This window comes from Schistocerca nitens, chromosome 2 (genome assembly GCF_023898315.1).
Source record: "Schistocerca nitens isolate TAMUIC-IGC-003100 chromosome 2, iqSchNite1.1, whole genome shotgun sequence".
NCBI classification, from domain to species: domain Eukaryota; kingdom Metazoa; phylum Arthropoda; class Insecta; order Orthoptera; family Acrididae; genus Schistocerca; species Schistocerca nitens.
In genome coordinates, this window is record NC_064615.1 from 595,813,628 (window position 1) to 595,841,435 (window position 27,808).

General features: G+C 38.7%; 1 protein-coding gene across 1 annotated transcript in view; it reads left to right on the forward strand.

The window, feature by feature from the left end:
• Positions 1 to 27,808, forward strand: part of LOC126236667 (cytoplasmic dynein 2 heavy chain 1) — an 873,274-nt gene that overhangs the window by 408,688 nt on the left and 436,778 nt on the right. Inside the window, exons 33-37 of the mRNA XM_049946146.1 lie at positions 2,833 to 3,166; positions 7,966 to 8,073; positions 12,485 to 12,641; positions 19,632 to 19,839; positions 22,459 to 22,565. Coding sequence (XP_049802103.1) covers positions 2,833 to 3,166; positions 7,966 to 8,073; positions 12,485 to 12,641; positions 19,632 to 19,839; positions 22,459 to 22,565 — 914 coding nt within the window. The remainder of the gene's footprint in view (positions 1 to 2,832; positions 3,167 to 7,965; positions 8,074 to 12,484; positions 12,642 to 19,631; positions 19,840 to 22,458; positions 22,566 to 27,808) is intronic.

Sequence of the window (27,808 nt, forward strand, 5' to 3'; positions counted from 1 at the left end):
CTGGAAGCTCTGTTGCCCCATCTCACAGTAAAAAAAGGAAACTGTGGTTGCTGGTGATTTTAAAGTGGATTTATTGAAAAGCTCTGTCAGTGCACAATTATTGCTATCACTAACACTACATTCAATTTAATTCATGCTGTGAACATTGCAACTAAGGTATGTAAATGCTCTGAGACTGCTGTTGATAATATTTTTGTAGACAAATCTAGGGAAAAAAGTCATATCACAAGACCATTACTAAATGGGCTATCTGATAATGACATTCATCATTTTATGTTAAATATTGAAATTGGTCAGGATATAAAATCTATTAAATCTGAGTGCAGTAGGATAATAAGTCAGTCATAAATTGGGAATTTTAGGAGACTGCTCAAAGACATGAACTGAATAGATGTTTACAATACTTCTGATGCAAATGGAAAATATAGAGCATTCATTAATAAAGTTACTTTCTCATTTGAAAATTGTTTGCCCTAAAGGTAACTCAGATCAGAGGTCAAAAAACAAACCATGGATTACACAAGGAATCAAGATATCATGTGAGACAAAAAGGAAACTATATTTATTATCTAGGAACTGCTCTGATGTTAGCATTGTAATGCATTAAAAAGAATACTACAAAATACTGAAGCAAGTAATCCAGAAATCTAAGCACTTTTATTATGATAAAAAGATAATCACATCAGGCAACAAAATAAAAACTATATGGGATATAGTGAAGACAGAGACAGGAGCGGCCAGAAAGGAAGAGGAACAGATAGCTTTAAAAATAAATGAGACATTTGTAACAAGCACTTGTGGTGTTGCAAATCTCTTAAACAAGTTCTGTCTTTCTGTTACTGACAGCTTGTGACTATCAGGTTCAGTAAACAGTGCAATGGAATATCTGAGACCAATCCAGTCTCTACAAATAACTTCAGTAAAATGGAATTGACATTCACTTCTCCAAAAGAAGTAGTATCAATCATAAAATCCTTAAAATCAAAGTATTCTAGTGGTCATGATAACATATCAACCAAGTTAATCAAAGAGTGTTCTTGTGAGTTGAGTTCTACCTTAAGTTATTTGTGTAATCAATCTCTTATCAGTGGAACAGAGTGGCTAAAATATGCCCTTTATGAGAAGGAGGTAAAGAGATACTGTCAAACTAACAACCAGTATCGCTTTTGTTGGCTTTTCCAAAAAATTTGAAAAGGTTGTGTTCAAGCATCTTGTTAAGTATCTGACTGCAAAAATATATTATTAAAGTCACAATTTGCATCCCCAAGGATTCTGTTGTGTAGAAGGCTATTTACATGTACAGTGAGAATGTACTTAACACAGTAGGTAACAAATTAGAGGTTACTGGAATTTTCTGTGACCTGTCAAAAATGTCTGACTGTGTGAATCACAGTAGTCTTGTAAGTAAATTACAATATTATGATGTCACTGCCAGTGCTGCAAAATGGTTTCAGTCCTATTTAATTAACAGGAGACAATGGGTGTCATTACGAAATGCCTGTGGGATAAGCAATCAGTCTTCGTCTGATTGGAAATTGATTACAGGTGGTGTTCCTCAAGGTTGCTTCTTGGATCCATTGCTTTTTCCTGTGGACATTAGTGACCTCTTGTCTGTTGCAATACCATATGCTAAGTTTTTGCAGATGATACGAACATTTGCAATAAATAGCAAATAAAGTACAGTTTCAGAAATGGCTGCCAATCAAATTTTTACTGACTTTAATAAAAGATTTAATACTAATTCACTGTCATTAAACTTTGAAAAGACCCTCTGTATTCAGTTCAGAACCTTCAACAGATTTCCTTCCAGTATATGTATAACATATGAAGACATGCAGATAGAGGGGGTTGACAGTGTATAATTTCTGGAATTACAACCTGATAATAAATTTAGTTTGGAAAGGCATTCCCCAGAACTGCTGAAGTACCTAAAGAAGTCTGTATTTGCAATGCAAATGATGTCAGATTTAGGTGACATAAATATTAAAAAGCTTGCGTACTTTGCTTTCTTTCATTCTATTATGTTATATCAGATCATATTTTGAGGTAACTCATCAAACTGAGCAAAAGTTATTAGAATACGAAAGCATACAATAAGACTCATTTGCGATGTAATTCAACAACATCATGTAGAAACTTGTTCAGGACACTGGTATTCTGACCATTGCTTCTCAGTATATTTATTCCTTTATGAAATTTGTTGCAAATAATATGACTCTATTTCCAACCTACATCTCAATAATTAATATCAATATCAGGAATAAGGACAATCTACACAAATACCTAAAATTGATTGCATTGTTCCAAAAAGGGCCCTAATATTCAGGAACACACATTTTCAGTAAATTGTCAGCAACCATTAAAAACTTGGTTTCAGAAAGACACATTTTAAACAGGGTTTGAAAGGCTTTTTGGCAGGCAACTCCTTCTATTCTATAGATGAATATCTTCAATAGGGACTGTTAGACCAGCTTAAGTAAAAGTGTCTGTTAGATTTTGGTATTGACAGCACTTGGTCACAACAGTCAAGATTAGGTATTTTTTATATGATAAATTTATTAAAAGTGCATAATTATGTTTCATTCTGACAGTGTATTAATTCTGTAAACATTAGCAATGCCAGTTTATTGTAATGTATTCACATATGTTGACATTTTCCTGACAAATGACGCGGGAAGTGTTGAGCACCATACAATATTTTCTTCATTGACTATGCTGCAAAAGATTTTGTGGTCCTAATGAAGGCACAGGTGCAGTTGTTTATGCTATCACCATAGCATATAGGATTTTGTACAAAGAGCTTTGTGAGTCACACTGTGAAATTGTTTGTAGGAAACTACTGTCAAAGCAACAACACTATGACTGGGGCCTCCGAGCACTGAAGACTATACTTGGAGGATGTGGAGCTGCTATTCGAGCACATCAGAGAGAGAAAGGCACTTCAAATAACAGTTCTTTATCAGAATCTGATGAAACTCAGTTAGTTGTCTCAGTACTGCGTTTGAACACAGCATCAAAACTAACTTTTGCTGACTGTAAAAAATTTGATGCCTTAGTTCAAGACATGTTTCCTGGAACTGAATTTGTTGAATCAACTGGAAAAATGCTTAAAGAAGCCTTGAGAACAAGTTTCTCAGAGCTTGGATTACATTTTAATGAAAGACAGGTATGTATAATTTATAATGGAACAAAACATCAGTTAATATTGCTTTTTTTCTTTTTGTTTCTCCTATCCTGCTCTATTTGTCACTTGTTTAGTGCTCAATGGTGCACAGTTTAGTTCTTCAATGTTTTACAGCCTATATTGTCATTTTTAATTTCCATTGACAAAGCATCATCTGTTATGTACAAACTTGTTTCTCCCATCTAATTATCTAACTCATTCTTCTTCCATTTCCGTCACATGGGCAGTTCTTCTATCCACCATAAAGCATTAAGATAATAGAGGATGCCCAAAAGTAATGTAACTTTATGGGAAAGCTAAATATTCTCAGAGTATTTCTCATGTTACTTCTCAATGAAAAATATGAGCTTTTGGTAGTATCCACCATTACCTTTGTCAGAAAAGTAACTCATTCTTAAAGAAAAATGGAAACACACAAATGTAAATGCTGTAACAGTGCCCACTGCAACTAGAGACTCATGGTATCTAGTGCCTGATTCTATACATTGCAGAGTGCCTAGCCCATAGCATGTAAGTTGTTGACTCAATCTAATTTTCACAGCCTCTAACCCTATGGCACATGATTTTCACTGCATTGGAAGCCTTTTGATAGTCACTTCTCTGGTGTTTTCAGTCATTCTGGATGCTGCAAATGCATCCAGGACCAACACTAGTAAGAAGTGCCCACTGCAGTGAACTGTGTGCACTTGCAGCCTCAGGACTGATTGAAAAAGTCCAAGAAGTGATCATCAACAGCTATCCTTTACAGTGGATGGTATGTGCCATAGGGTTAATGATTGAGTGACAGTAGTTTCAAGCAAGAGATAGAATGACTGTCTGCTCAAATTATGTTTTTGCACTCATTTATAAGCCTGTGTTCAACAACACAAGATTGTTTTAGATTTCTGTTCATGATGTGCTGCAGATATTCAGAATAGTGCTGGGAGATGGTTCAACTAGACTATCCCACATAACTATTGCCACATTAAAATGCAATATCATAAACACCTGCATGATATTGCAGATACAGATAGCCGTACCATAGGTGCAACCACAGCGGAGGGGTATCTGTTGAGAGGCCAGACAAACGTGTGGCTCCTGAAGAGGGGCAGCAGCCTTTTCAGTAGTTGCAGGGGCAACAGTCTGGATGATTGACTGATCTGGCCTTGTAACACTAACCAAAACGGCCTTGCTGAGCTGGTACTGCGAACGGCTGAAAGCAAGGGGAAACTACAGCCGTAATTTTTCCCGAGGGCATGCAGCTTTACTGTATGGTTAAATGATGATGACATCCTCTTGGGTAAAATATTCCGGATGTAAAATAGTCCCCCATTCGGATCTCCGGGCGGGGACTACTCAGGAGGACGTTATTATCAGGAGAAAGAAAACTGGCGTTCTACGGATCGGAGCGTGGAATGTCAGATCCCTTAATCGGGCAGGTAGGTTAGCAAATTTAAAAAGGGAAATAGATAGGTTAAAGTTAGATATAGTGAGAATTAGTGAAGTTCGGTGGCAGGAGGAACAAGACTTTTGGTCAGGTGAATACAGGGTTATAAATACAAAATCAAATAGGGTTAATGTAGGAGTAGGTTTAATAATGAATAAAAAACTAGGAGTGCGGGTAAGCTACTACAAACAGCATGGTGGATGCATTATTGTGGCCAAAATAGACATGAAGCCCACGCCTACTACAGTAGTACAAGTTTATATGCCAACTAGTTCTGCAGATGATGAAGAAATTGAAGAAATGTATGATGAAATAAAAGAAATTATTCAGATAGTGAAGGGAGACGAAAATTTAATAGTCATGGATGACTGGAATTCGTCAGTAGGAAAAGGGAGAGAAGGAAACGTACTAGGTGAATATGGATTGGGGGTAAGAAATGAAAGAGGAAGCTGCCTGTTAGAATTTTGCACAGAACACAACTTAATCATAGCTAACACTTGGTTCAAGAATCATAAAAGAAGGTTGTATACATGGAAAAAGCCTGGAGATACTGACAGGTATCAGATAGATTATATAATGGTAAGACAGAGATTTAGCAACCAGGTTTTAAATTGTAAGACATTTGCAGGGGCAGATGTGGACTCTGACCACAATCTATTGGTTATGAACTGTAGATTAAAACGGAAGAAACTGCAAAAAGGTGGGAATTTAAGGAGATGGGACCTGGATAAACTGAAAGAACCAGAGGTTGTACAGAGTTTCAGGGAGACCATAAGGGAACAATTGACAGGACTGGGGGAAAGAAATACAGTAGAAGAAGAATGGGTAGCTTTGAGGAATGAAATAGTGAAGGCAGCAGAGGATCAAGTAGGTAAAAAGACGAGGGCTAGTAGAAATCCTTGGGTAACAGGAGAAATATTGAACTTAATTGATGAAAGGAGAAAATATAAAAATGCAGGCTAAAAGGAATACAAACGTCTCAAAAATGAGATCGACAGGAAGTGCAAAATGGCTAAGCAGGGATGGCTAGAGGACAAATGTATGGATGTAGAGGCTTATCTCACTAGGTGTAAGATAGACACTGCCTACAGGAAAATGAAAGAGACCTTTGGAGAAAAGAGAGCCACTTGTATGAATATGAAGAGCTCAGATGGAAACCCAGTTCTAAGCAAAGAAGGGAAAGCAGAAAGGTGGAAGGAGTATATAGAGGGTCAATACAGGGGCGATGTACGTGAGGACAATATTATGGAAATGGAAGAGGATGTAGATGAAGATGAAATGGGATATACGATACTGCGTGAAGAGTTTGACAGAGCACTGAAAGACCTGAGTCGAAACAAGGCCCCGGGAGTAGACAACATTCCATTAGAACTACTGACAGCCTTGGGAGAGCCAGTCCTGACAAAACTCTACCATCTGGTGAGCAAGATGTATGAGACAGGCGAAATACCCTCAGACTTCAAGAAGAATATAATAATTCCAATATCAAAGAAAGCAGGTGTTGACAGATGTGAAAATTACCGAACTATCAGTTTATTAAGGCACGGCTGCAAAATACTAATGCGAATTCTTTACAGACGAATGGATAAACTGGTAGAAGCCGACCTCGGGGAAGATCAGTTTGGATTCCGTAGAAATGTTGGAGCACGTGAGGCAATACTGACCCTATGACTTATCTTAGAAGCTAGATTAAGAAAAGGCAAACCTACGTTTCTAACATTTGTAGACTTAGAGAAAGCTTTTGACAATGTTGACTGGAATACTCTCTTTCAAATTCTGAAGGTGGCAGTTGTAAAATACAGGGAGCGAAAAGCTATTTACAATTTGTACAGAAACCAGATGGCAGTTATAAGAGTTGAGGGACATGAAAGGGAAGCAGTGGTTGGGAAGGGAGTGAGACAGGGTTGTAGCCTCTCCCCGATGTTATTCAATCTGTATATTGAGCAAGCAGTGAAGGAAACAAAAGAAAAATTTGGAGTAGGTATTAAAATCTATGGAGAAGAAATAAAAACTTTGAGGTTCGCTGGTGACATTGGAATTCTGTCAGAGACAGCAAAGGACCTGGAAAAGCAGTTGAACGGAATGGACAGTGTCTTGAAATTAGGATATAAGATGAATGTCAACAAAAGCAAAACGAGGATAATGGAATGTAGTCGAATTAAGTCAGGTGATGCTGAGGGAATTAGATTAGGGAATGAGACACTTAAAGTAGTAAAGGAGTTTTGCTATTTGGGGAGCAAAATAACTGGTGATGGTCGAAGTAGAGAGGATATCAAATGTAGACTGGCAATGGCAAGGAAAGCATTTCTGAAGAAGAGAAATTTGTTAACATCGAGTATAGATTTAAGTGTAAGGAAGCCGTTTCTGAAAGTATTTGTATGGAGTGTGGCCATGTATGGAAGTGAAACATGGATGATAACTAGTTTTGACAAGAAGAGAATAGAAGTTTTTGAAATGTGGTGCTACAGAAGAATGCTGAAGATTAGATGGGTAGATCATGTAACTAATGAAGAGGTATTGAATAGGATTGGGGAGAAGAGAAGTTTGTGGCACAACTTGACTAGAAGAAGGGATAGGTTGGTAGGACATGTTCTGTACTGGGAGATGAAGAAGCTTGTACAGGATAGAGTAGCATGGGGAGCTGCATCAAACCAGTCTCGGACTGAAGACCACAACGACAAACACCTGCAACTCTGAAGCAATGACTCTCCTTCACAGGATGCAACATCTCTTTGATTTTCTTAGCTGGCTGAAAGTCTGTCTTAATCCCATAGCTGTTAGAGATTCATCCAGTTTTACTTTCTGTTGCTCCACAAAGTGGGAGGAAGACTATGGACTGATGTTGCTTTTTCCAATGGATGGATTTGGATGTGTCTTTTCCAGAGGAGCTAACTTGATTTCATGGGCTTGACAGCCATATTGTGTAAACACACTGGTTAGGTGGTTTAATTTGCTGCTGAGATAGTTCTCATATGATATGCTACTAGCTCTATCTATCAGAGTGTTCAGCACAGCTCTATTTTGGGTAAGATGCTGGAAACTGTGCCCATTGAAATATCATTCTATGTGGGTCAGTTTATCATACAACAAGTTTCCAAAACAATCATGTAACTTTCCCTCAACTAAAATCTCTGAAAATGGTGGCTTTCCTTCTGTCTTGTCTTGTCTTAAAAGTGTGTACATTTCTGTCATTTGCCAATTGCTTGAAATTTTGAAAAGTTTGGGATAAGCAAAATAGTGAAATTATTTTCACTTTGTGTATGCTTATGCAGTCTGTAACATATTAATGGTTGTCAGTTATTTGTTCTGTTATGTGCAGGAAATGAAATGCAGTTATTTGTTCTGTTATGTGCAGGAAAAGAAATGTGTAGAAGTATATGAGCAGCTGCAACAACGAATGGGTGTCGTGCTAATGGGCCCATCAGGTTCAGGAAAGACAACAATTTGTCATCTCCTAAAAATGGTAAGTCAATCAAACTTGTCTCGAAAAAACCACTAATGTTGGTTTTGATATTTGGATGGTCATGTGAAGGGTACAGCGATTCAGTGTTCGTTTGAGTGTTTGGTTTTTCAGAGTGGCCCTTAACACACTTACATGTATACAGAACAAATACCAAATAATGAAATATTACTCATTCATAACAAAAAAGGACAATAATTCCCATACACCACTTGCCTTCATCTTCAGGTCACTGGCTGATAAAATTTGTGCAGAATATTTTACATGCATGATTGGCCACTTTTTAGCCACTTAATTGGCAGCAGATGAGTGTTACATCTCTTCTCCCTGTAGAATGTGAATCTTGAAGTTTATCTTATTTTATGAGGCAGTTGGGATGTAGATACAGAGTTGTACATATCCATCAGCATCTGAAGAAACAGCTTTCAGAGTTGTTTAAGATCTCAAATTATCTGATCAGTATGCTCATTCCATATTAATGGATTGATTACTCAGATATTTCAGAACTTTGTTTATGGTTATTCATTAGTTTTCTACTTATTACTCTCCATTTCAGAAACTTATGGGTTGTTGTGTGCAACTACATTTTTATGAAGATCTATGATTACAAGATTTGTTAGTAACGCTTTGTACTTTTGATTTATTAATGATTACTTTTTATTATGTGGAATTTTGTGGAGTAGGGAAAATTGCCCAGTATAATGTATCATAGAAAGCATCTTTACATTTCTCTGTGTATTTACTAACATTGTGAACTGCTTCATGCAAGCAGAGGAAAGCTATGCTGCCATGACTGAATCCTGCAGAACTCATTTTGCAAAGAAATTTGGTTTTCTTCAAATATTATTTAAACTGCAGCACATTTTATTAATGTTTTCATGGTTCAGTCATGAGTGTTCCCTCCAAAAGCCTTTGCCACAGAGAAGTATCAGCCCTTTCCAAAGGCCCTACACTTTTGTCCCACTCTCAAATCCAATCATGCAGGACTTGTTAAAGGCCTTCCCACCTTCTCCCAGTCCCTACAGTGGAAACACTTGTTCGCCACCAACCCTACCAATCAGACTAAACCAAAGACCAATATTGAACCCCGCATTACTCAGGTCACTACTCCTCCAACTGTGATCCAACCTCACTGCCCACAAATCACCCTCTATTATCTTTCCAGGATTTCTTAATCTCGAACCTTGCTTCACCATCATTCCCCAAATCCCTCAACACGTAAGCTAACATAGAAGCTGCAGAAAGAACCACAATCCACCACCTAAGAACTTATCTGATCTTATAAAGCTGCCTGCTGACAAAACCTTCACGACTGTTGTTTTGATCCTCAAGGATTGCCTGGTAAAGGACTACAGCAGCAGGCAGATTCATTCACCTTACAAACCTTGCCACAGTGACCTGATTCCAGGAATCCAGCAGGATCTCCAGTCTCTCGTCAAATCCTTAGGCCCATCGCAGAACCTCCCCCTGGAGTCCATCTCTCTCCTCACCCCTACATGTCCCTGTACTCCTTCCTTCTACATGCTTCCCAACCACAGCTTCATCTTCGTACCTGCAACCTACCCTCCTATATAAGAGATACCAACCATTTCCTCCACTGACTCTCCATAGCCCCTGTCCCTTTACCACTTGGTGCCCTGCTCGTCATTGTTGTTGCCACATCCCTTTACCCTAATGTTCCTAAAGTCATGGCATTGCCAGTGTTGAACACTACCTTTCATGATGCGTGATTCCAAACCAACAACCTCCTCCCTAGTCACCATGAACAACTATGTTGTCATCCAAAATTACTTCTCCTTTAAAAGCAACACCTACAAACAAATTCAAGGCACAGCTGTGGGCACTCACATGCCAAACAGCATGGGCCATCTAGAGGAATCCTTTCTAAGCACTATTCGTGATCTGGATAGAGGGTGAGGACACCCTATCTACATTTGTCGAGAACCTTAACACCTTACCCCGTTTTCACTTCACCTGGTCCTCCTCAACCCAACAAGCTACCTTGCTTGATGTTGACCTCCCCCTCAAAGATGGTTACATCAGTACCTCCGTCCATATCACACCTACCAACCAGCAACAATACCTTCACTTTGACAGCTGCCACCCATTCCTTACCAGGAAGTCCTTTCCACACAGCCTAGCCACCTGTGGCCATCCCATCTGTAGTGACAGGCAGTCACTTTTGAAACACAGCAAGGGTCTCAGTGAGGCCTTCACACAATGTAATTACTCTCCCAACCTTGTATAAAAACAGATCTCTATTGCCTTGTTTTCCCATTCACCCACCGCCTCTCAAAACCCCACCATCCGACCACAAGAAGAGCATTCCCCTCAGACTCGGTACCACCCAAGACCGGAGCAACTGAATCACAGTCTCTGCCAGGGTTTGATCTACCTTGCATTGTGCCCTGAAATGAGGAATGTCCTATCCAATATCCTTCCCACCTCTCCCACAGTAGTATTCTGTCGCCCACTCAACCTACATAATATCCTTGTCTATCTCTATACAACCCCTGCTCCAAACCCTTTGCTTCATGGTTCATAACCCAGTAATAGACCTAGATGCAAGACTTGTCCCATACATCCTCCCATCACCATCTACTACAGTCCAGTCACCAGTATCACCTACCCCGTCAAAGGCAGGACTGCCTGTGAAACCAGTCATGTGATCTACAAGCTAAGCTGCAACCACCTTGCTGCATTCTATGTGCTGTCTGACTTCCCAACTGCACCTGGCTGCCTTACCCTGTCCCCACCCTACCCTTGTATGCTCCCACTTGCAGAGCTTTACTGTCCCCCACTCCTATCTTGCTGTCCCTCCCACTTCCCGCCCCAGCCTCATCCTTACCACCACCACCCAGTTTGCCTCTCCCTTCATGCACTGTTGCTTAGAGTCTACCCACGGCAGCCAGAGACTGTGGTCATGTGTGTGAGTTGTGTTTCTGTGAGCCTGTGATAGTATGTTGTCTGTTCTGATGAAGGCATGTTTGACTTTTTGTTATGCCTATCTGTCTCTCAGCATCTCCTCTATATGGTGAGTGGTGACTACCCTTTTCACAATACTGTCATTATTCCTTCCTGGATTTTCCATTGTTTGTTTGATGATATTATAAGATCACTTGTTTGTAAATATGTGCCTTTTTTATTTGGAGCTGAAAATAAAATTTTTGTGTATTTAATTTGAAGACTAAGAACATAGCTTCTTCCAACAATTCCAGGTATCCTAAGTTAATCTGTACGCACAGTCTACAAATTTCTTGCTTTTAAATATAGTAATGTGCAGTTTATAATAACAAAAATAATCAATTATTGACTAAATTATTTAATTGGATAGACAAAAAAGATACTCACCAAGCGGTGGCAGAACACACACATAGAAGACGGTTGTAATTGGCAAGCTTTCAGAGCCAGTGGCTTCTTCTTCAGGCAGAAGGGTTTGAAGGTGAAGGAAAAGGGGTGAAGGAAAAGGAGTGGAGAGGTCAAGGAAAAAGGGTAGATTTCAGGAAAATGATCCAGAACTACAGGTCAGGGGAGTCCTACCATATGGAATGAGAAGGAAAGGCTGATTCTTGGGGACTGCACTGGACAAGATTTGAAAACTTGATAGCTTAAAGGTGGAAGACAGGATAATATTCACACAGAGATTACTGCTTAAACATCATGCATGAGTTAATAAGAGTGAAAATCTAAGTGCATGATGTTTAATCAGAAATCTCTGTCTACATATTACCTTGTCTTCCACCTTTAAGCTCTCAGGTTTTCAAATCTCGCCTGATGCAGTCATCAACAATTGTCTTTCCTTCTCATTCTGTATAGTAAGTCTCCCCTGACCTGCAATTCTGGGTGACTTTTCAGAAATCTATCCCTTTTCCTAGACCTCTCCAGTCCTTTTCCTTTACCCCTCTTCCTTCTTCTTCAAACCCTTCTGCCTGAAGAAGGAGCCACTGGCTCCGAAATTTTGCCAATTACTACCATCTATTATGCGTATCTTCTGTTGCCACTTGATGAGTCGATTTTTTATTTATCCAGTTAAATAAAGTGCATTTTTATATCTCTCACCAAACAAATTAATTGTTTTAATGTTCTGTTTTAACATTATAGTTTATGTTTGTGGATCATAGGTTTTATTCCTGGGTTTAATTTCAGTAACATATTTTTCTGTGCTGTGCATTATTTGTGTTAGGTGGGCTGCTCATTTTACGTGAATGATATTTTTTGTCATTTTACACTCTTTAACTCAGTTTATTCACTACTCATTGGCTATTGTTGTTGTTCCCTTATAAGTTCCCTACTTGAATTACATTATTTTTCATTTGTAAATTCATAGCACTGTCTTTCTACTCAAAACTGTGAACATTCTGCCTTCCATTTGTCTGTATGCATGTAGTAAGAAGGATTACTACATCTGTTCCAGGCTCTAGGGAAACTCAGTCAACCAATTAAGCAGTACACTATGAATCCAAAAGCTATGCCAAGGACTCAGTTTCTGGGCCAGATTGACATAGACACAAGGCAGTGGAATGATGGTGTACTTACTTTAGCAGCACAACATGTATATTCTGAGATGTCAGGTAAAATTTTTCAAATATTTGTTTATGTAATGTGAAAGTTAACTGTGTTCTGAAGTATCATATGAAGGATTCTAATCAATAGTCTATCGGAAGAAAGAATTGAAAAACAAAGCTTCTGTCAAATATAAGAAGAAAGATTGGAATTTAACATCTCATCAGAAACTATTTCATAAAAAAAGTGTAGTTGACTAGGATTTTCCAGGGGTGGTATTTTTTAGGGCTTAGCACGGCATCCTAAAATCAACATATGTTCCTTTTTTAGTTGTCTATCTGGTTATGATCTGCAGTTGAGATGTGGTTGCTGGGACTTGTGACACCAATGCAACTAGATATTGTGCATCTAAATAGACATCAAAACAGATGATTCAGGTTATTTGTGTAGCCTCCAATTTTGTGTATGCTGGGTATTCTTAGCTTCATATCATTGATTACAGATGCTCTCGGTCTAAGGAAGCATGATGTATACAGCTTTCCATGTCACTGTGGAAAATGTTACTTTCTCCAAACATTTTGCACTGTTCAAAGTTTGCATATAGAACACTGTCACTCCTCAAATCTGCAGCAAATTGAGAAATCCTTGTTGATGGATCACTACTTAGCTAAAGAACACAGAATGAAATGTAAGGAGGAACAGATAATACTTCATCACATTACCGGGACTTCAGGAATCAATACTCTCATTCATTCACCATGTTATATAGATCCCATCAAGGTAAAGAACTGTCAGGGATGTGGAATGAGTCAAGTTATACTGTAACAAAAGACAAGGAAATCACAGATTCTTAATCTTTATACTATGTTAACTATAAATTATGATTGCACTGCATAATATAATTCTCACTTATGCCATTTAAATTTAATCAACTAACGAAGCTGCTATTTTGAAAAAAGCTGCTGCTTTCTCAGTTTTAATATGTGGTTGCTGTTTATCTACTATTAGTAACTTAATATTTATTTGATATCAGTGGGATTGTTCAAAGAAAATATTTTCTTGTGTCTGTAAATATTGAGACCAACTTGCAGTGCATTACTATTAGTTTGATTTGACTGATTTCTGGGAGGGGGGGGCAAGTTTTTGATATATGGTTGCATAAGATACTGATAGAGGTTGTGCCTGAAATATCAGTTTTATGACACTGGCAACCTTGGTAAATAGTTGTACTGTAGCTGTTTGTTTTGTGTACTTTTCTTAGCTTTGTGTTGTGTATTGCTCTTGTTTCCAATTTTAAAATGAGTGAAGAGGCTATTCCTGGTCCATCATGGAGTAGTCCAGGCTCTCATTATTTTATTTACACTTGCAGCCGACTACCACAATGTAGTGTCTGCATAATACTTATCACACGGCTATGTAAGAAACACTGATACTTGCTTGGAAGCTAACACATGACTACTAAGCAATGAATGAACACAATATAAAAACTTATCACCATAATACACAAGAAATTAATGCACTACTAACAAATGAGCTAAAGTACATCTCAGTATTAATGCACTTATGGGCACTGGCTTAGCCTTGAATCAGTTCAACACACAAAAATAACAAAAGTCATATTACTGCAGAAAGTGAGCAGGGTGGAGTAGCAATTTACAAACATGAAAATATGGATTTTACCACCCTACCTGACTTAATGTGAACAAATATCAAAAAGGACTATGAGGTGGCAGCTATAAAAATTACAACACTCAACTGGGTTACTGTTACAATTTACTGATCACCACCTAGAAATTTTGAACCTTTTTTAAATGAATTAGATTCATTGCTCAACAAAGCAAATAAAATCAAATGAACTTTGGTAATTTGTGAAGACTTCAAAATAGATTTTCTTACAAAAGTGTGAAGAGAGAGGCCCTTTTGAACATTAATATGCTCTACAATTTAAATACTGAAGTAAATGGTGCAATTCAAGTAATGGATGCTTGTGAAATAGCTTAAGATTAGATTCTAGTCAAGAAGAGTTCATCTAACACTTCATTAAAAATTTACAGTGCTAGCTTTAGTGAGAATTTACAGTGCTAGCTTTAGTGACCATCTAGTTCAAATACTAAGCTAGAAAGTAAATTGTAGTATTGGGAATAACATGTCTTTAAGAACTCCATGTAGATGCTGTAGTCAGGACAACATAAACTATTTCTACAGTTTACTGAAGAAAGAAAAAAGGTCACAGGCTTATAGAAGTAATGACCTAAATGAAAATTTAACACCTTAATGGTGACATGTTGAGTTCTAAACAGGCACAATAAAAGACTGTTTACATGTTGAGGTTTTGGCCAAAGTGTTTTCACAAAAGAAAACACACACATTTGCACAAGCAGGCATGTCTCATGCATACATGACCTATATCTCTGGCCACCATGGCCAGACTGGCATTCTGGCTGTGCCAACAGATGTCCATATGATTGTGTTCTGCACAGAAGATGCCATTTCTGTCAATTGACAACTACACCAGCGATGATATCAGGGCACCCATCAAATGGGGTAGAATTTGTCTGCTAGTCCCACATCCATAATCGCTTTGTACACAGTCACAGATGGTGCAGTATTGCACAGGAAAGATGCCTGCCAGACTCTCTGCAGTGGAAAGCCATAGAAAGAATGGAAGCAGGACATTCGTGAACTGATGTGCCCTGATGGCTCAATGTGAATCATTCTGTTGTTTCTCGGATATGGTGATGGTTTGTACAGACCTAAACTGTATCCCTAAGACCAGTGCAGGGCCGACCATGTGTGACATCAGGAAGAGAGAACCATTATTTGGCTGTAAGGGTACAAAGGTACTGCCTTAGTACTGCATGGCAACTGGCATCTGACCTCACAGCACCCACTTGGTGTGTTGTATTGAAGCAAACAGTGTACGGAAGGCTTTGTCCGAGTGGTCTTTATTGTTGGAGACCTGCTGCATGTGTGCCTCTGATGTGTCTTCACAGGAGGGAACACCTAGGGTTGAGTTGTCAGTATGCCACCTGGACCAGTCAAACAGTGGGGCAATGTTCTTCTCACAGATGAGTTCCAGTTTGGTCTGGAGAGTGATTCTTGATGGATTCACCTGTGGAGGGAATGTAGAACATGATTTTGGGACCCAAATATTGTGGTAAGAGACTGGTATCGGGGAGGATCCATAATGGTAAGGACAGGGATTATGCTGACCACTCGATCGACTCTTCATGAGATTGTACACGTGAATCAGCATGGTTTAACTGCTGTCAGGTATCATGACGAGATCTCGAGGACTCATTTGTGGTTGTTTATTTATTTATTTATTTATTTATCTCTTGTTCCGGTGATCCATGTTGTGACACTATCACAGGATATGGAACGTGTCAATTTTACAAGCTTTTGGCCAGAATTTATGGTAATACATAAAACAAAACAAAAACAGTAAACAGTAACTTAGGTTGCGAGGTGCTGTGGGTCCAGACTTCGTATTGATGGACAATAATGTTAGACCTCTCACGGAATGTGTGGTTGATGTTTTCTTCGAAATGGAAGATATTGCATGTGTGGCGTGGCATGCTCGCTCTTCCAGTTTTAATCCCATAAGGCATGTCTGGGGTGCACTGTGGAGACGGGTTCTATCACATCAGCATCCACCAACCTTTCCCCAACACTTGCGAGCAGCTCTGCAGGAAGATTTGGTGTGATTGACTCAACATGATGTTGATGACATCATTCACTGCATGTTCCATTGTTATCAGGCCTGTGTTGCTGCCAGAGGTGGTCACACTGCATGCTGAGCACATTAATCAGTTGTCTCAATGTGTGTGTAGTTCCATTAAATTGGAAAAAAAATGAAGGACACTTTTGTCTACTGTCATGTATGTTGCAGTTGTTTATGTTTTGTATTTTTTACATTGTTTCTGCATTACTATCACTTGTTTATAATGTTTTGTGGCAAAATAAATGCAATCTTGAAAAATTTCCATTTGTTTCTTTAATTTTGGACACCAGTGTACTTCTCCTTTGCAGGGAAGGTATACAAGCAAACCCACAGCACAGCCATGAATATCCACATGGCACACTCCTATGCTGCCCTGGGCCATCTAGAGGAGACCTTCCTAGCCTCCAAAAATGCCAAACCGCTAGTATGGTTCAGGTCCATTGATGATATCATCATGATATGGACTCATGGCCAAGACATTACTTACAGCCTCAACATCTTCCCTCCCATCTTCTTCACCTGATTCTCTTCGACCCAGTGTGCCATCTTCCTGGATGTTGACCTCCTCCTCTTTGATGACTCCATAGACACCTCTGTCCACATTAAACCCACCAAACACCAACAGTACCTGTATTTTGACAACTGTCATTGCTTCCACACCAAACAATCCATCCCATACGGTCTGGCCATCTGGTTACAGCTGACCTACAGTGAGAAGAACTCTCTAGCCCAGTATGCTGAGGTCTCACCAAGGCCTTCACAGGCAGACATGTCCGCCAGACCTAGTCCACAAATAGATCCCCTAGATCCCCCATTCCTTTTCCCCTCACACCCCCAATCCTCCCTTCACCCTCAAGATACAGCCACAAAACAGTGCCACCTTCATCACCCTGTACCACCTGGGACTGGAACAACTGGACCACATCCTCTGCCAGGTCTTGGATTACCTATCATCATGCCCTCAAATGAGAAATACCCTACCCAAGATCTCCAACACCTCCTAATTCCATCACCCACCCACCCAACCTGCACATCATCCTAGTGCATCTTTATTCCATTCCCAATCCCAACCCATTCCTACAGGGATCATATCCCTTTGGGAGACTCTGCTGCAAGATCTGTGCAATCCACCTACCTAGCAGTTCCTCTTTGTGTCCTATCACAGGCTTATCATACCCCATAAGAGGTCAGGCCTCGTGTGAAAGCACCATTGCACAGCTTTTTGTATTGATGTAACTGCCAACCAGCTGTCCAACAGGATGAATGGCCACTACCAAACTGTGCAAAAGCAAAGTAGACTACCCTGTGGCATATATGCAGATGAACATGACATCCTTCACCTCCCAAGCCATCTGAATCCTCCATCACCGGCTTTTCTTAACAGCACAGATAGGAGTTATCCTTACAACACAGTCTCCACTCCTAAAATTATCCTATAACCTATAGTAACATACTGTCCCCACACCCTCCACCCAACAGCTTCCACCCGTCTTTCCTACCAGCTACCCCCATTCCCATCTCCCACCCACTTCGTGTGTCACCCTCTGCCAATGCACCCACCATCTTTCACCTTCCTCACTACCCGCCTTTTTTACTTTTCTCCACCCTCCATCCCCACCTCCCTACCTGACAGCCACCTGACACTGTGCCTGTTGGCAGTCTAGTAGCTCCACCAGACAGCTCTTTTCTCTTCCCCCACCCACATCCCCTCCCCTGCCTCCAGATAGCTGCTTCCATTCCATGCGACACTTGCACCCTGAATCAATAATGGATTACAAAGATAGCTTAAGGGTAATCCTGTCAAGTCAGCACAAGATATTAATATCTTCTAGAAACACCATCATAGCTAGTAGAATTACTATGTTTTAGTGACCTGATGAATTCTTTAATCTCCTTAGACACTGTATTCTTGAAATTTATGTCTAACAATGGAAAATCCACAACAGAATAATGACAATACTATGAAGAGGATAGAGTGCTACTCATCATGTGCAGAAGATGTTGAGTTGCAGACAGGCACAACAAAAAGACTGCTAAACAATTGAGTTTTGGTGTAATGGCCTTCTTCTAAAGTAGACAACACACACGCATTCACGCAAGTGCAACTCACACACACGATCACTGCCTCCTTGCTTTTTGGCCAGAAGCTCACGTGCTCAGCAGTCTTTCCATTGTGCCTCTCCATGACTTATGACTTAGCATCTCCTCCATGTTGTGGGCAGCACTCTATCCTTTTCATAATATTGAAATTAAAGGCTGTAGCTGCTGCATGCAGTGTCTGCAAAGGTAAATCTAAGGCATCTGTATTTGGTTGTTCATTTCTGCGTGCAGTCTTTGCAGTCACTGTGAGGAGGTAATCATTGAATTTGGTGGCCAGTGATGTGGAGGTATTTTCTGGTGGCTCAGTTTGATTTTGATTACTAGTTTTTTCTCTTTCTTTGTTCAATAATGTTCCAAATAGTTTTTGCATTGTTATTGTGGTGTTTTATTATTTGAGCATGAGTTTTACTTTTTGAATGACGGAGTGTAGAATCTGATGTAATGATGATAATGGAGCTTCAGATTGTGACTTTTTCTTTTTCTCTGAGTCCTAGCAAAACATACTTTTACCAGGATTTATCCACCTCATATCCTTGTTTCTTTTCAATATTGTTCTTACCTGTTTTGTTGGATAATTACAGACAACTAAAGATAACTGAATGAGAAAGAGAAGGGATAGGAGGGGGAAACAAGAAAAAAATTACGTTGTTAAGTAGAGGTTCAAAGTGTATGATGTGATGTTTTTGATTGTACTGAAGAGATGGGTCTAACATTTTATGGAAGTAGAAGAGGATCAGTTATATAATTTTCTCAATAGATTCATTACACTATATTCTCAGCAACTTTAATTGTTACAAGTAGATTTTGTATTCCAAGGGTGATAATGATGATTACAAATACAATTCCCACGTGACCTTGCATTCCAGACTGAGATGCTGGAGTTGGTGATCATTTGTGCATGCAGTGTGCTAGCTTTTGTGTGTGTGTGTGTGTGTGTGTGTGTGTGTGTGTGTGTGTGTGTGTGTGTGTGTGTGTGTCTCCTTACTGACAAAGGCTGCATTTGAGAGCTATATGTGAGTGTCTTTTAATCGTGCCTGTTTGCAACTTGATGTGTCTTCTTAATGGTAAGCAGCAATCTGCCATTTCCTGCATAGCTGATATAATTACAATTTGGGTAGCCTGACAGATTTGCTGTCCAGTTGCTTTCAAATTTTATTTGTTGTTTTTGTAATTTGTGCATTAATTTATCTACATTTAATGACATTTTATGCATTGATAATAAACATCTTTCCAGATCAGCAGTCATGGATAGTATGTGATGGTGATGTTGATCCAGAATGGGTGGAGTCTCTTAATTCAGTTCTTGATGACAATCGTCTTCTAACGCTACCATCTGGTTGGAGAATTCAGTTTGGCCCAAATGTTAACTTCATTTTTGAGACTCATGATTTAAGCAATGCATCTCCTGCAACGATTTCTCGTATGGGCATGGTTTTCTTCAGGTATAAAGTTACATTTAATCAACAAGTTCATAAGACAAGTGATGGATGTAGTAATTTTTTAATTGTATGTGACATGATAGAAATAGAATGAACAATAACACCATTCAGAGTATGAAGGCAGCATGATTGGGTGGGGGGGTTCGAAGAATGCACTCATGAAATATTCAATGTCCCAAAACTTGATCCGTGTGTGACCACTTGTTGCTCAAAAAACACAATCACAAATTTTGCTACTTGTGTGCTGGAGACAGAGGTCCTCATGCTTCTGTTGTGAAACAACAACTTTCTCCCTTCTCAGAGTCTATAAGTTCCTTTAACATCTTTTGATCCAGCCGAAGTCTTAAACACATACTGTACTCTTAAGTGCTTGCTGCATCTGGAATTCTGCATCACATTGTAAAACTACACCCAGGAGTCTTCCAACAAACTTATGCTTGACTTGGAATCCCTGTTCAAGCTATTCAGAATCTCATTCCCTGTACTGCCATTCCCAGTCCACCCAAAAAGAATGCAGATGTTCACTGTGTTATCTTTCTGGATATAAATCAAAACAAGACTCCCAGAGTAGAGTGTATTCCCAAGGAATTATTAAATGCCTGGGAGAGCCAGTCATCAGTTTAATAAAGTTATGGTTGCAAAGCACTGACATGAATTATTTACAGAAGAATTGAAAAATTGATAGAAGCCAAACTTGCTGGAAGACCTGTTTGGATTTATGAAGAAATGTAGGAACATCCAAGACCGTACTGACCCTATGAATTATCTTAGAAGGTAGACTGAAGAAGGGTTAACTTATATTTAGCGATTTTGCAGATTTAAAGAAAGCTTTCGACACTGTTGGCTGGGATACATTCTGTGAAATTCTGAAGGTAACAGAGGTAAAAGATAGGGAGTAAAACTTATCTACAACTTGTACAGGAACTGGACTGATGTTATGAGAGTCAAAAGGCCTGAAAGGGAAGCAGTAGTGGGGAAGGAGGAAACAATAAAAAATGGAAATGGATTTAAAGTTCAATGGGGAGAAATAAAACCTTCAAGGTTTGCAATACCACAGTAGATCAGTAAGATATGACAAAGGACTTGAATGACGATTTGAATGACTGGATAGTGCCTTGAAAAAGAAAAGCTGTAAGTTGGTATTGGAATGTAGTCATATTAAATCAGGTGATGTGGAGGGAATTAGATTAGGAAATGAGACACTACATGTAGTCGACGAGTAACTATTTGGACAAAAAATACCTGATGATGGCTTAAGTAGAGAGGATATAAAATGCAGACAAGCGGTAACAAGAAAAGCTTTTCTCAAAAGGTGAAATATGTTAGCATTGAATATAAATTTAAGTGTTAGGAAGTCTTCTGTGAAGGTATTTGGAGTGTAATCTTGTATGGAAGTAAAATGGGGACTTATTAAGTCAAGAAGAGAATAGTTTTTGAAATGTGGTGCTACATGTGACGTTACAATTGATTAACTCCTAATTTTCCAACTACATTGTGACATAATGTCTACTTATTTAAAAGGAAATGACTATGTGAGCTTGCTGAAGTCCATGCTAAAGTGTGTGCTATAACCTAGCTTCAGTTTTATACACAACAAAATGTGAACAGCCTACAGGGGTGCATGAAATGTGAACAGTCTGTATGGGTGATGTACCTCAGGATACTTAATTTGTTATGTGCTCATTGTCCTGGAGTTCTTCCTGAGAACTGGATTCATATCTTAGACACATTCAGCATGCTATGTGGATTAAGGAACCTTTAACTTTATACTTTTCATAGAATTTTTATTGGACAAAGTGACAGAGGTGGTGTGTCACAGAACCTCTGACCAGCAATGATGCCCATCGAGCTAGATTCCATTCTTATATGCCTTTTTAAACAGTTATTTCGTTGTTAATGTTATGTATTTTGGTATTACTATTAAAAATTGCCACATCAAATTGACCAGGCATACATACAAAATAGTTTTGAATATGTTTACATGTTTAGACATTCAATTCTGCCAACTAACAATGTCATTACTGAAGTTTACATCATATACGTGAAATAAACAATGAATTTCCTAGCTTTTTTAAATTACGTGAAATGAAATTAGATTTGCTACTAATAGAATAAACATTAGTTCTGTCCTTCAGAAAAACAGTAGATTTTGTTGTTCCAGATCAACTGCCTAGTACTTCCAACTCATTCTATTGACATATCCAACGTAATAGCAGTCATGAAATTACTGTGTTATGCAGGGACATCAAAACAATTACTGACAAAAAGTGGAGTAAAGCAACTTCTCACTGATATTGATATATCACAGAAAAGTTACACAATATAGGATGTAAGGAATGGATTTGTTTATAGGAAAAACGCCTTAACGGTTTTTAAGTTATTTGATATTCAGTTTTTAAATATGAATATATTTCTCAAAATTCAGTGGATTTTTGACTGTCAGTAACAGAAGTCCTAACTGTACAACATTTCATGTAACACTATATTAAAAGGTTTGATGTATTTAAGTACAGAAACTGCATTGAATCAAAATATTTTAGTGATTATGTACCATAATTTGTTATAGCCACTGAAAATTTGCAATACAACTGAGAAATAATTGTTACTTTTTTCATATTGCAGTGAAGAGGATATTGATGTGAAAGGTTTAGTAGCTGCCTGGTTGGAGACTCAATCTGATGACTGTATTCATTTTTTGTCTTCTTACATGGATGACTATTTTTACAAAGGTAATTTAATACACTCCCAACATGGTTTCAACTTCCAGCAAATAAAATCAGGTAAAGAATGTAGTTACCACCATGTGAGGTAGCATCAGATTCACTATCACACACATGTAGATGGAAAAGGATCATGTACCTGGAATCACAGGTGTTTTGTCTTGGTAGAGTGAGTAAATGCAAAGAAGGAAAGTTTTATAGAGATTTTCAAAAATTTGTCAAGAAAAACCTGTCAGGACCACAAAGAAAGAAAGGTTTTACATTTAATGTTTGCAACTTGCCAAAACAAAAGAAAAGTTAATGAGAGAAAGAGGTGTGAATATTATCTGTCAATAAGTAGAAAGCTACAAAGAACTGCAAGGGAAGATGGAATCATCAAGGTAGGATCAAAGTATCAGTGGGGTGCAAAATCAAGATTTCAGAATGGGAAATGTTTACACACGGCTTTTTCAGATAGGGTACTTGCTGTATTAGAGTTTAAAACACACCTGTAAAGGAGACAAATTCAAATGGGCAGACTTTGTAGTACATGAACACCAGAAGTGACAACAGGCCACTTAAACAGTGTACGCAGGAACCAAGGGAAAGGGAGAGAAGAATTAGTGAACAAAACATAAGGAGGAAAAAAAGAGAAAAGTTAGGGACAAAGAGGAATAGTTGAATATCAAAGTGTGTACAGAGAGAAATATAACCTAGGGGAAGGCAGAGAAAGGGATAGAAAGGGGGTACTTCCTAGGTGTTGGCTTGTGGTCATTCCCCAGTTATTGCCTTTTATTTTCCATGTTGTAACACCCCCCCCCCCCCCCCCCATTTTTCTGTAATTCTACTATGCCTGTGTGCTTTGTATTAACCTTCCCTCACTGTTTCTGCATCTTCCAGTGTCATTTCTCTTGTTTTCTTTTTAATTTTCTGGTTCTTTGCATTTTGTACTTCCTTTGTAGATTCTTCTACTCATCTCACCCTCTCCCTCCCTCCCTCCCTCCCTCCCTCCCTCCCTCCCTCCCACTCTCTCTCTCTCTCTCTCTCTCTCTCTCTCTCTCTCTCTCTCTCTCTCCCCCTCTCTCTCTCCCTCTCTCACTCACTATTTTCTCCATAGCTTGTTCCTACATCTTCTGGATTCCAGAATATGTTGGTGACATTCTTGAATGACATTTTATTTCTTGCTTTTCCACTTTGTGTCTGTCTTGTGGTACTGACCCTTGGTAGGCAGTGGTAAGACATATTGGAAGTTCATTCAGTAGGACAGCATTTCAAATCCACAACCGACATCCACAATTAGATTTTCCATGGTTTCCTTAAATTGCTTAAGACAACTGACAGAATGATTTCCTTGAAAAAGATGTGGCAGATTTCCTTTTTTATCCTTTGTCTGTCTGACCTTTGCTTCATATCTAATGGCTTCATCATCAATGTCAATTTACATCTTGATCTTCCTTCTGTCCTATTCCTTGTCAGTAATATCAGGGCATTTTATTTTATTTGATTTAGCCAGAGAGACAAAACAACAGTGGTCCTTTCCCATTGTTGCTCACAATGAAACTAAGTTTATTGTTCAGTATATCTTCCTGTCATTCTAGAAAAGTTAACCAGTACCCTTAAAAAGTTGTACGAATCCCTTAACTTGATTTCTGTTAGCCATAATTTCTTCAGGAATAAATGACCCAAATATTTTGTGTCCTTTGGCCTCCACTGCTTCACACTGGAAGATTAAATGTGGTGCAGTTTCCATCCCTTTTACCACACAGTCTGTGTTTAGCGACCTTTATATACCCATTGTGTGCAAGTGTTTCCTGAAGCTTCCATGGCCAGTCATTAGACTTACCATGAATTTAATTTGGCCCATGTTCAAGTCCAGGATTGCAGCCTTTGTCTTAAAACATGGTTTCAGCATCATTGATGTGTCACATTTTTGTTTTTTGGTTTTAGTCCTATATTCTGTATGCTGCTTCCTGATCCAGCTACATATTTTAGATCTCATGATAATATTAGTGATGGTTAAGTCAAGTTTCAGTCCAGCAAATGGAGTTATCACCCATAGTCCTGCGTAACATATCAGCTTGTTTGATAACAACAACTCCTGAGTGGCCAGGAACCCACAGAAGGTTTACTCTGTTGCTTTTCCCTGGCATTGTGCAATGATCTTTGATCTTATTACAGGGTCTGATAGAGATTTAGAGCTTCTTTGTTGCCTGAATGAATTTGAATACTAGAATAATTGTAACAACTATGTAGATTCACTCCATGCATACACTGATAGTGAATACTGTTTCCAGTTTTCGTAAAGAAACTACACTCTCAGGTTGAGCCGGCACTCTGTGCACCCTGGCCTCAGAATTTTCATCTGTTTTGGTGCCTCAGTAAACCAGACTATGCTACCTGAATGGTACTATGGTTCTTCCTTCCACTGCTCCCTATTTCCTATGGTTACATAGAAATGTTTTTTGAAGCAGCTGGAAGTTATTTTTCCTCTCTTCAATCTGTATGCTCCTGCTGCTGCCTATATTGTAACCCAAAGACATAATGGAGGAGTGCCAAATATGATCTCCAACCCATCAGTGGGAGTGTAGTTCCACCCATTATGCCCGCATCTCGTGGTCGTGGGGTAGCGTTCTCGCTTCCCACGCCCGGGTTCCCGGGTTCAATTCCCGGCGGGGTCAGAGATTTTCTCTGCCTCGTGATGGCTGGGTGTTGTGTGCTGTCCTTAGGTTAGTTAGGTTTAAGTAGTTCTAAGTTCTAGGGGACTGATGACCATAGCTGTTAAGTCCCATAGTGCTCAGAGCCATTTGAACCACCCATTATGGCTAACTAACCAATCTGTGCACCTTCTCAAGCTCCTGACAGCTACTTCCTATTCTTTTATATTCCACCATACTGTGGCACTATAAATTATCATAGTTCTTATTGGAGAGATGGAAATCAAATGAAAACACTTAGAACTAAGACTCTAGTTTTTTCCACAGGCCTCCTAGTGCACATAAGAGAAAATTTTGCTTTGTAACGTATATTCCTTACGTGAGGAGTCTCTGCTAGTTTTGCATCCAGGGTTATTCGTAGATACTTGACTATCCCCTCTTCTGGAAAAATTTTGTTGAAGAGCTTAATATTCCAGTATATGTCCTGGAGATGCTTCCTCATGAACAGTACTGCAACAGTTTTCCTGGGACTATGCTTTAGATCAGAGATGCACAGATTGTGGGCTGCTGTTGATCTGATAGCAGCCTTTCCCTCACCATTTGTTCATGTAAACTGACAAAAATTGAGCCAAACATCAAAGCAGTTGTGAAATCAATGGCATGTCATGTTTCAAATTAAATTGGTGTAAATAATTTTTCTGCAATAAACATATTTATATAATTACATTTGAGGTACAGTTTTCAAAAAATTTCTTATCCATTTGTTTGATTTTCACAAAGCACGAGAATGTCGATACGCAGTTTCTTAAATAATGTGCTAAAATCTTTGGGTCAGAACATAAGTCCAACACAAAAAATCAGTCTATGAAGTTTCATCCCTCTGACTGTATATACACAAGAAGGTGGGTTTCGGAATTGCAACTCAGGAATTGGAGAGTATTTGGCACTAAATAATAATGAACAAATTATACTGAAGACAACATGTTTAATTATTATCAAATATTTTGTGATGTGGTTTCAATTTACATTACTGAATAATATTAGTATCAGAATCAAAAATAAAATAATAAGTCATTAACTACTAATACAAAAATTAGGAAAAAAATACTACAAGAAAAGAAAATTTGAATTGAACATAAGAACATAACTATCAGAGAGTATTGTATTAATGAAACACAGGAAAGGATGCCATTGTTCATTAAACCCTTAGTTCATCTTATTGTAGTTCGTGGACATTTTCCACAAATGGCAGTGTTCTTTTTAGACATTATTTCTTTATAAAATGGCAGCTTTTTATTATCGACCCACTGACCACCATAATGTTTAGAAAACAGTTGGTTTACATCCTTTAACTTTTCTGGTTTTTCAGATACTCCATAGAGCAGGACCCTTTTCCCTTCTTGATAAGTGAGTGATACACTGAAATGTCAGACATATACGATACTTCTTCTATTACTACAACAGACAACCTACCTTTTTTATGTACATGTACCGGGTGATCAAAAAGTCAGTATAAATTTGAAAACTAAATAAACCACGGCATAATGTAGATAGAGAGGTAAAAATTTTGACACACATACTTGGAATGACATGGGGTTTTATTGGGGGGGGGGGGGGGGCGGGAATGTATTGCTTATTGCTAGACATGTGAAAGATCTCTTACGTGCATCATTTGGTGATGATCATGTGCTCAGCCACCACTTTCATTATGCTTGACCTCCCAGGTCCCCAGACCTCAGTCCGTGCGATTATTGGCTTTGGGGTTACCTGAAGTCACAAGTGTATTGTGATCAACCGACATCTCTAGGGATGCTGAAAGACAACATCCGACGCCAATGCCTCACCATAACTTCGGACATGCTTTACAGTGCTGTTCACAACATTATTCCTCGACTACAGATATTGTTGAGGAATGATGGTGGGCATATTGAGCCTTTCCTGTAAAGAACATCATCTTTGCTTTGTCTTACTTTGTTATGCTAATTATTGCTATTCTGATCAGATGAAGTGCCATCTGTTGGACATTTTTTGAACGTTTGTATTTTTTTGGTTCTAATAAAACCCCATGTCATTCCAAGCATGTGTGTCAATTTGTACCTCTCTATCTACATTATTCCGTCATTTATTCAGTTTTCAAATTTATACTGACTTTTTGATCATCCGGTATTTGCACTTTGAGTGTTTGAAGTACCAAAGTGATTGAGGTTTCAGTGTTCCATTATCTGGCCATTTCCAGTTATATGCATCTCTTCCTAAGTTTTTGACAATGCTTCACTCAAAAAAAGTTGAAAGTATCCTTCTGGGGAAACAATGACTTACTTCTCGTGCACAGCATTTTCAATACTTCTGAATACCCAATCTGGCAGAAGAAAGGAGTGGCCAACAAATGAGTAGACTACTCGCACTTCTTTAACATTCACAGGAGCTTTGTTGCGCAGTCAAAAGCAAAGCTTTCCAAATAGTATATTAATTTATCCTCTTTCATGAACAGTCATAGCAGAACAGTTCTATGTAATTGGTGATAGCTACAAACTGAAAAGTTGTCAGGCACTTATACATTGCAGATGAAATTTTGTGTGATCTTTTACAGTGACCTGTCTCAAACCAAGTTGTTGTTGT